The 9,508-nt window shown below is 45.6% G+C and overlaps 2 protein-coding genes across 2 annotated transcripts; one reads left to right on the top strand and one right to left on the bottom strand.

Moving 5' to 3' along the window:
* The first annotated feature begins 1,249 nt into the window (after positions 1 to 1,249).
* LOC124652464 (probable flavin-containing monooxygenase 1) lies at positions 1,250 to 3,995 on the top strand. The gene is made up of 5 exons (XM_047191479.1): positions 1,250 to 1,867; positions 2,049 to 2,280; positions 2,364 to 2,539; positions 2,675 to 3,033; positions 3,341 to 3,995. Exons 1-5 carry the CDS (start codon positions 1,418 to 1,420, stop codon positions 3,693 to 3,695), a joined length of 1,572 nt encoding a protein of 523 aa, XP_047047435.1. The 5' UTR covers positions 1,250 to 1,417; the 3' UTR covers positions 3,696 to 3,995.
* A 1,239-nt stretch (positions 3,996 to 5,234) lies between these two features.
* Positions 5,235 to 7,735, bottom strand: LOC124651899 (chitin elicitor-binding protein-like). The gene is made up of 4 exons (XM_047190915.1): positions 7,081 to 7,735; positions 5,780 to 5,897; positions 5,472 to 5,671; positions 5,235 to 5,374 (listed from the first exon to the last, which is right to left on the bottom strand). Exons 1-4 carry the CDS (start codon positions 7,733 to 7,735, stop codon positions 5,235 to 5,237), a joined length of 1,113 nt encoding a protein of 370 aa, XP_047046871.1.
* Between the last annotated feature and the right edge of the window lie 1,773 nt (positions 7,736 to 9,508).

Raw genomic sequence — 9,508 nt, 5'->3', positions numbered from 1 at the left:
ATGAGATTTTTGGTGAACTGTTGGCAGCAGTGGATGGGGAGATGCGGCAGGATCTGGGGGGATTTTATAATTTGATCTCTGTTGGGCCTCGAAGGGGGCGTGACTCGCTCGACCCGTTGGTAAATGTTGGGTACAGCGTGCGTGCGTGCTAGGTGGAAAATCTGTTTCCTAGTCAAACTGACCTACCTGCTGCCTCCCATAGCGTTTTGAGATCCTGGACCGCTACTACTGCTCCACCGGCCATCGTCAACACGCCGGCGGAGATGGTGAGGGAAACCAGGGTCCACGACCTTGGCAGCCCCGAGACGATGCAGTGGGGGAGCCCAAGAACGGCGAGATCCGGGTGAAGAACACCGTCATCGCTGTCAATCAACACCAGTACACACAGGCAAAGACAGACTTTTTTGCCTTGTCGAATTGCAAGATCAATAATAAGTAAGAGCTTATAACACTATTTTCCACAATTGATGTACCCAAGAAGAGCATAACAACATCAATTACAGAACAGCGAGGTAGAACCTTGCACGTCTATGCTATAAAAATACAACAGGTGCGATTATAGCCGGCTTCCAAACAACTTTGGTTAGTGTTTTGCTATTCACTTTCTAAGATTTTCTTAGATGGTTGTTTCTACTGCACATGCCACATGCTTCTATTGCCTCACATGTTTTGTACTGTATAACGTAATTTACTGCATTGCAAACTTCTTAGATGGTGTTTACCATTTACGAAACTAGTAGTACACGCCTACAACAAAGTCAAGCCCTTTTTATAATATTCTACTGTCCTTCATAGGAAGACTAAAGCAATGTCTCATAGTATCAGCTTGTGCATTGTAGTGCACGCTATACACTCTCCTAAAGTTCTTGACCAATTCATCATGTTTTAGTAGAAAATCCTGCGTCCAAAACTCAGATTTTTGTCTCTGGCGATGAGTAGTGTATTCAGATGTATTCGAAATTAACAACTGAAAAAAAAGGTTGTGCAGTATGAATTCAGATCTTTAGCTCTTCTGCTATGACAAATAAATTGTCTCTTTCAAGCAAGTGTAACCACCACCCAAGAATATGATAATCGTCTGCAAATATTTTTTGGTATTGGTTCCAAATGACTGAAAAATATCAGCTGTCCAGCTAGTTGATGCTCACCCTGAAACAAAACCCACACATGTTTTTTGGTATCTTTCGTTGTGGGGTCATCAAAGTCGCAACAAATTATTGGCCAAAATACAACAGGACATGGGGTCAGAGGGTGACAGGAATAAAACAACGAAATATACCATTCAAGTGGTGGCTGGGCCTCATCCAGCCACTTATTAGAAAAAATCTAACTCATCCAGAGAATCAAATCCAAGGTTTACATAATACACTCTCTCCTCCATCCCTCCAAGAACTCTGAAGAAGAAGAGCTCCGAAAAATGGACATGAAGAGGGTGGTGGGCATTGTCGGCGCCGGCGTGAGTGGCCTGGCAGCCTGCAAGCACGCCATCGACAGGGGGTTTAGCCCGGTGGTGTTCGAGACCGATGAAACCATCGGCGGAGTGTGGGCGCATACCTTGGAGTCGACGAAGCTCCAGGCGCCCACGACGTCATTCCGGTTCTCGGACATGGCGTGGCCGGCGAGCGTGACGGCGACGTACCCGGGCCACCGTGAGGTCATGGAGTACCTCAGGTCGTACGTGTGCGAGTTTGACCTCCTCAAGTGTATCAGGTTCAGTAGCCAGGTTCTCGGGGTTGAATACCTTGGTGTGGCGGAGGAGGAGATCATGGGGTGGGAGCAGTGGTCTGGTGGAGGGAAGGCGTTCGGAGCTGAGAAGGGTGGACGGTGGTGCCTCACTATCAAGGACTTGAAAACCGGTAACATCGAGGTATGTGTAACTTTACATACCGTTCATTCTATTAGAAACATCCTTCTGTGTTAGAAAAGTCTGAACTATGGCAGTCTGCTTAATGTACTAGTGCTTTATAACCTTATAATGGAATCAACCTGTGCACCATACTGCGACTATGTACTGTATAAGTAATCTCCTGTCACATATACCGGCACAGGTTTTTCAAGTGGATTTTCTCATCCTCTGCATCGGAAGGCACAGTGGGGCACCAAATATCCCAGAATTTCCAGCAAACAAAGGGCCCGAGTTGTTCAAGGGGAAAATATTGCACTCAATGGACTACTCTTACATGGATAATGTGTCTGAATTTGTCAAAGGGAAGAGTGTGACGGTAATTGGGTCTGGAAAATCAGCATTCGACATTGCTGCAGAGGTTGCCAAGGTGAATGGTGAGTCCAAGAGAACTAATACCTCATTAACTATCTGTAATATGTCAAAGGAGTATATGACTGAGACTAGTATTCCAATGCAGGTACAGCTCTGCCATGCACCATGATATATCGAACGAAGCACTGGCGGGTTCACAAATTTAGCATATGGGGATTTCAACTAAGTTACTTCTATCTTAACCGCATCTCCCAACTTCTACTTCATAAACCTGGTGAAGGATTTCTGCATTATATTTTGGCAAGTGCACTCTCTCCCTTGGTAAGTAATAATCACCCAAACTTAAATGGAGTTTCGAAAACAGTCAGTGGTCATTTATTTTCAAATGAAGGAACTTGGTCCACATATAGAAACTAACAAATAAATAAAACTGAAAACATCTTCATGTTCTTTCAGAGATGGGCAATTACAAAACTAATTGAAGCATACTTCAAGCGCAGCATTCCTCTACAGAAACATGGGATGGTACCTGACTACAGCTTCTCCTTCGCTATGTCATCTTGCTTGATTGCAATGTTACCAGAAGGGTTCTATGACAGGGTTGATGAGGGCAGTATTGTTCTCAAGAATTCCAAGAGATTCAGCTTCTGTAACGATGGGATCATCTTGGAGGATGCAAATGAATGCATAAAGAGTGACATTGTAATTCTAGCTACAGGATTCAGAGGAGACCAGAAGCTTAGGGACATCTTCACAGCAAACTGGTGTAGAAATATAGTGGCAGGATCATCAGATACATCAGTTCCTCTATACAGGTACAGTTGAACATTTGTTTCCTACAGACTACGCCCATAACTTATATTTGTAACATAAAAAATGTTGGAAAAAGTGAACTAATAATGCGCTGAGGAAGTAAGAAACAACACTGCAAAGTTCTCTAAACGATGTCTAAATTAATGCAAGTGGGAACATGCTAGCATAGAAGTTATCTAATGCTTTGGCTTGATAAAAAATAGAAAATCTTAATAAAATCGAAATTTTAATATAGGTGAAAGCAAATTTTAAGTGCTAACTTTGTGCTGGGTTAGTAATCTAACTTATCCGAATGATTGAAATTTACAGAGAATGCATCCATCCTCGAATCCCTCAGTTGGCGATAGTTGGATACTCAGAGAGCCTCTCCGACATATATGCCTCAGAAAGGATGGCCAATTGGATAACCCACTTCATGGCTGGTGGCTTCCAGTTGCCAAGCATAAGATGCATGGAAGAGAGCGTAGCAGAGTGGGCAAAGTACAAGAGTCTTTACAACGGGAAGTATTTACGCAGATCGTGTATAAGCACCGTGAACATCTGGTTTAACGATTTGTTGTGCAAAGATATGGGATGCAACCCTAGAAGGAAGAAAGGGTTCCTGGCTGAATGGTTCCAGCCATATGGACCCGCTGATTATGCAAACCTTTCCTTAAGACAATAGCAAATTTGTCACTAGTGTATTCATAGAAAAAGAAGAAGGTGCAAGATTTGGTACCTTGAGGGCTCTACAAATGATTTTAGCAAGTCTTTGGTTTTCCGAGAATAATTCTACAATTTTCTGCATAAATTTAATTAAAGCATCTCCTAAGATGATTTTTGCTCTTTCAGAGTTGTTAGGGCCAAGGGGAGGCATAGTTGCTTTCTCTAGTTATTTTTCTTTTCCTTTTTGAGCTCTTTGACTCTTATAAAATGCAAATTTATTTCTTTTATTATAATATATATATTCTCGGATAGGGTCTTCCGTATTGTTCCCACACAAAAAAATGAGGCAGTGAAAGAAGAGAGAACTTAACTGTTATGAGCGTTAGTTCGTTTGGTTGTGTCGTTTTCTTGGTTAGTTCGTTTGGTTGTTTTGTTTTCTCGAAAAGGAGGTTGAGACCCCAGCTTTTGTATAAAAAAAATGCATACACCCTTTATTTATAGTTCGTCGTATCTATACATCTTGTGTATGCTATAGAAAACCCTGTATAATGGTACAAGGCAAAAAAAAAAAAAACTCAGTGTAATGCTAAGAACAATGTTTAAGTACTCACCGGTATAGCCTAGCTCTTGACAGCGACCCACAGATCCCCTCCCCTCTCCCTCAAAATAATACATTGCTCATTTATTTGTTCTTTCACAGTAAATTATTGAGTGCCTTGTTTGGTTTTGGACACAACCAATGTAGCATTTCTAAGCTACATAAAAATCTAGCTAAATAACTATTGTAAAAGATGATACCAATAATTAAGGCGTAGCTTAGTTGAAGTATTTAGTTGTCCAGTTACTATTTATTAACTAAGCTGCAATAAACACCACAAAATAACACAATTATTTACATTCTCTATATTTTTTTTCAATGCTATGGTTCCTCAAACAATACATTTGCCTTTCCTATCTCTTTCCACCATCCCATGCTCGTATCTTCCTCCTCAAAGGACACACCTTGGTGCCGATTCAGAAACATTAGTAATCACTTAGATTATCTTGTTGATAGACCGTTCGTTTAAGGTCCCTTCTTTCCAAAGTATTGAAGTTTTAGTTTTGTCCTAAATCATACGTATTTACATTTGACCAAAATTAAATGAAAAGTGTCAATCTCTTGCGATGTCAAATCTATATAATATTGTATGAACTATATTGTATGATAAATGTAATAGAACTATACTGGTGTGATACATGATGCATTTTTCTACAAACATGGTGAAATTTGAGATAGATTTAGGACAAACCTAGGACATCAATTATTTTGGAAGTGATGGAGTAATAGAGGCTAAAACCAAGCACTGTAAATACCCTGCGAGCATTTGGCACCACCAATGTGTCATGATCTGATCTACATTCTAACAGAAAACAAGTGTTCCCCTAGTGCCTCCACTTGTAAATACAAACAAGCTACAAACTTAAGCCACACAGTCCCAACTCCCAAATCACTCACAAAACAGAACTACAAGCTACAAGTCCAGCTACTAAGAAAGCAAGAATCTGAATCGCTTCTCAATCAATCACGGTGCAGAAACCCGAGGCACAGCAGAACAATGTGGATGCCGACGACAAGCTCAGACCAACTCCACAGTGCCGGCAACCCCAATCCGGACGCCGATGAGTGGGACGGTTGCGCGGCCGGCGACAACCCAGCAGCTGCCACAACCAGCGAGAGATCAATCACTGATAATGCAAGGCCTTCGAACACAACAATGATAGTTTACAGCTATTTGCTGCTACTACTACTACTCACCGTCGCACATGGAGCTGGAGGTGAGGTTCGTAAGGATGGCAAACGAGGTGGTGTTGGTGTATCCGGCGTAGAGGCACGCCATGCCCTCGCAGGGCGAGGCTGGGGAGGTCGTCACTGACGTGTTCCCCAGGAACAGGTCTCCGCATTTCGCCACCGGGCAGACGGCTGAAGTTAGCCCCTGTGTCGGCTGGCAGTCCAGCCTGAAATATTTCAAGGTTCAGATTCCATATATACGTTACACAGGATGAGGCCTCAGCAGCATGTATGAGTGACATGAGGATGAACTAGCTGAGCAAGTAAGTACTCACTGCCAAGTGTTGGAGCTGCAGCCGCACATGATGCAGTTGTTGGCCGTGAGGATGTAGCTGGCGTTGGGGACGCGGAGGTTGCTGTCTATGGCAGTGTTGCTAATGGCAGACGAGCAAACTGCAGAGGCGAAGGAACGTTATGTTAACCGTTAGTCTAAATAAAAGAGAACTCTGAATAAATGTGCAGTTAGAACGCGATGGAACTTCCACGGTACGGTGAATATGTACAAACTACCAAGTAGTTGCAAGTTAAGCAATGGAATCTTGTTTGAGCAATTTTGTCCTGTTACCAACATTTTTCAACTCAGCTAGCAGTAGTGTAATTCATTTGGTCCCAGACGTTCATGAGAGAGAATGAAGATGTGGTCCTTGTGAAATTCACCATATGACAAACTTGAAAGGGCCATAACTTGAGATCCAAATGTCAGCATACACATCCAATAGCTAACTCTGGACTGCGACTAACAAGCAACAAGAGCAGCGGTTTCAGAGTTGTAGTGGAAACTGGAGATGTGTTCCTCCCCTCTTAACAGTCTACTCACTGGAATCCAGTAATTAAACCCTGACCCGACCGACAGTAAACCAAGGTAGTAGTATGAACTTTGTTGCAGTTTGAAGGGAAGTAGTAAAAGCTAGGGCGGATACAAGGTGAAAGGACAGAAACAGCTAGTAGCAGGCTCTCACTTTTGCCCACCCATCATCCATAAGCAGTTAAGCACAACTTTTCAAGGTTGGGCAACCAATCTGAAAAGCAACTTTTGAAAATATTTTTGGTAGGATTAGAAAAGTAATGTTTCACCTAGAGAGGAGCAATTAAAGAGGTGAAACTTTGTGTTGGCAAAGCATCACCTTTCAGATTTTAGCAGCAGATGGAAAGAAGCTACTGTACTGTAAAAGAGTTGAGAAAATGTTGTGGAGATAGTAGAGATGAGCAAGCAGCAAGCAGGTAGTAGTAATAAACTACGGTTTTGCTATTTCTCAGTCAACTGAGATTTTCTTAAGTCTAAGTCACTTACAAAAATGTGCTTTGAGTTGCACTTTTCTACGTATTAAAAAAGTGCAATTGCACTTTTCTGACAGAAATGTGCAACTGAACCCAGTTGCACATTTCTTTGAACTGCAGTTGCACTTTTCTGAGTCAACTGAGACATAAGAAAATCTCCGGCACACCCAATAAACTACTCCGTAGTAGGAGCAGCAAAAATGCATTGCAAGAATGTTGAATCTTGAGGAAACTAGCAGGAGCAGCAGAAACTAATGCATGGCAAGAAAAGGTTGAATCTTGCGGTCGTAGTAATCACCTCGTAGCGGCACGTCGAGGACCTGGCCTGCGAGTAGGCTCTTGGCGTCGGGCAAGCGGTTGAGCTGGAGCAGCGTCTGCTCGGTGGTGCCGTGCTCCTCCGCGATGCCGGCGACGGAGCTCCCTGCGGGGACGACGTAGGCGAGGTGCACCACCCCCACCCCACCGACGGGGTCGCAGCTGCAGGGGAGCGGCACGCGGAGGTCCTGGCCGACGGCGACGCGGTTGGGGTCGGACACGTTGTTGGCGGCGGCGATGTCGCGGTAGGTGACGAGGCCCGCGAAGACGCCGCGCGCGACGGCGTCGAGGGTGTCCCCCGCGCGGACCGTGTAGGTGGGGCGCTGGAAGGTGGCGCCGGCGCCGCCGGAGCAGAGGCACGGGAGGCGCACGCGGATGGGGGACGGGGAGGGCGCGGTCTGCGGGGTGGTGAGCGGGAGGGAGTTGGCGGCGAGCAGGGCGCGGTGGGAGCGGAGCTGGAAGAGGGTGCGGACGTCGCGGAGGGTGGTGGTGGCGTTGGGTGGCGGCGTGTAGGAGATGAGGGCCTGGCAGGTGGTTGCGCGGGATTTGGCGTTGCAGGTGAAGCGTGCGGCTGCTGGGGATGGGGTGAGGAGTAGGAGGAGGAGGGGGAGGAGGAGGGAGAGGGAGAGCGGCGCCATTGCCGGTGCCGGCTTGGTGGGGAGCTAGAGAGCAAGCTAGTAGCTCGGGAGGTAGTGGGAGTGTGGGGCTTGCTGTGGGAGTGATGGTGGTACAGTGGAGAGTAGTACTACGCTGGATTTGTTTGGTTTGGGTGATTGGGTCCCGTGTTTAAATGTTGGGGTGGTGGTGGTGGGGTGGGGCAGTGTGCCTGCAGTGCAGGCGGCGAGGTGGGCGCTCGTCTCCACTCCATGTCGCGCCTCGCTCGGCGGGGTCAATCCTGGCTGTCTTTGACGAGAGATCACAGCCGCCAGATTGCGGTTGTACGATGCAGATCACGGGACGGGGGCTCCGGTAGCTGTGCCACCGCGTCCTCGTGAAGAGAGACTTGCTGACACGGAGAGAGCATGGGAGCTGGCTGGATCTTTTGTCCGCGTGCGGCGGCAATCCGCCACCATGGCCGAGAGCTCGACGACGTCCTCATGCCCTAGCCAGTTGGTGTCCATGTAGACCAATGACGTGGCAGTGGTTAGCGGCAGCCTTGATGGCAAACGCCGCCGCCGATCAGCCTTCTACCATCGGATCGCTTCCAAGCGAGCCTACAACACGCGCAGCCGGATGGATCGCGGCGGACGATTCAATCTGTTTGTGTCGTCCCGCCGCTGAGGGTACGCGGGCTGTCCATCTGCCTGCACGGACCGAAACGAACATCAACCGTTTGGATCGGCTCGCTGGAGATGCCCTTTTCCTCTCATGTGAAACACACGGGTTTTTTGCTTTCTAGAATACCTGATGTATACATAATCTTGAATGACAAAAGCTGCAACAAGTAATATAGATATAGAAATGTGCACAAATATATATATATATAGCGCGATATAAAAAAAGTTGCAACACGACGATGCAAATTTTTGTACAACCACGAAACAAATGGTCGACCTGAAAGAACATTTCCCGTCCTCTTGGGTTTTGTGTGTTTGATGTCAACTATAGGTATCTTTTTATGTGTATTGATGTAGACAGGTACATGGTTTCATTATATATACATGGCTGGTGGAATGGATTGACAAAACTGAAGTCACTGCTGCCTTTTTACTTCAGGTGGAAGTTCCGGCCCCTGCTGGCGGAACTTCCGCCCAGATGCTCCATTCAGCAGGATCTCACCAACTCTCACGCTGAAGTTCGGCGGAAGTAGGCCGAAAGTTCCGGTCAGCGGAACTTCCGCCCTACTTCCGGGCAAGTTTCGAAAATGGTGTTTTGACATACAGATTGTTCCAGTATGGTTTTCGCGCAATTCCGGAAGTTGGCCGGAACTTCCGGTCACCGGAAGTTCCGCCCTAGTTCTGCCCGCTCTCAATCCGTCAGCTGCTCTGGTGCGAAAGCATCCAGCCGGAACTTCCCGACGGCTATGTGCTTTGGTTTTTTATTTCTTTGAATTTTTTGAATTTTTATGCCCATTTGAATCTTAGTCAAATCCTAGGTTAATTTGACCAAGATTTAAACAAGTTAAAAACATGAAAATGAAAAGGTAAGCCTGGATCCTTCTTAGTCACTCTAAAATGAAGCTTTTGGGAGGTTTTTGAAATTTCCATGTTTGAAACCCTAAACCACTTCAATTCATGCTTGACTTCATAAGACATAGTTTAGGGTTAGGGGGTAGATACATGCTTTTTCTTGTTTGAATATGTCTAGACCTTGTTTATCAACTTTAATGCTTACTATGTGACATAAGAAGGCGATATGTTGTGGTTTTTCATTTCTTTGATTTTTTTGAATATTTATGCCCATTTGAATCT

The sequence above is a fragment of the Lolium rigidum genome, chromosome 5 (assembly GCF_022539505.1).
Source record: "Lolium rigidum isolate FL_2022 chromosome 5, APGP_CSIRO_Lrig_0.1, whole genome shotgun sequence".
Classification (NCBI taxonomy): domain Eukaryota; kingdom Viridiplantae; phylum Streptophyta; class Magnoliopsida; order Poales; family Poaceae; genus Lolium; species Lolium rigidum.
The sequence above is the reverse complement of the archived record's forward strand: the minus strand, read 5'-3'. Positions and strand labels throughout refer to the sequence as shown.

Bases quoted from the DNA above. Each gene is read 5' to 3' on its own strand.
- LOC124651899 (XM_047190915.1), bottom strand. From the start codon at position 7,735: ATGGCGCCGCTCTCCCTCTCCCTCCTCCTCCCCCTCCTCCTCCTACTC. The intron at 5,898-7,080 runs GTGATTACTACG...TCGCCTCTGCAG, and splicing joins CCTCGACGTGCCGCTACGAG to TTTGCTCGTCTGCCATTAGC. The intron at 5,375-5,471 runs GTGAGTAGTAGT...TGGTTGTGGCAG, and splicing joins CTCCAGCTCCATGTGCGACG to CTGCTGGGTTGTCGCCGGCC.
- LOC124652464 (XM_047191479.1), top strand. From the start codon at position 1,418: ATGGACATGAAGAGGGTGGTGGGCATTGTCGGCGCCGGCGTGAGTGGC. The intron at 1,868-2,048 runs GTATGTGTAACT...ATACCGGCACAG, and splicing joins TGAAAACCGGTAACATCGAG to GTTTTTCAAGTGGATTTTCT. The intron at 3,034-3,340 runs GTACAGTTGAAC...TGAAATTTACAG, and splicing joins ACATCAGTTCCTCTATACAG to AGAATGCATCCATCCTCGAA.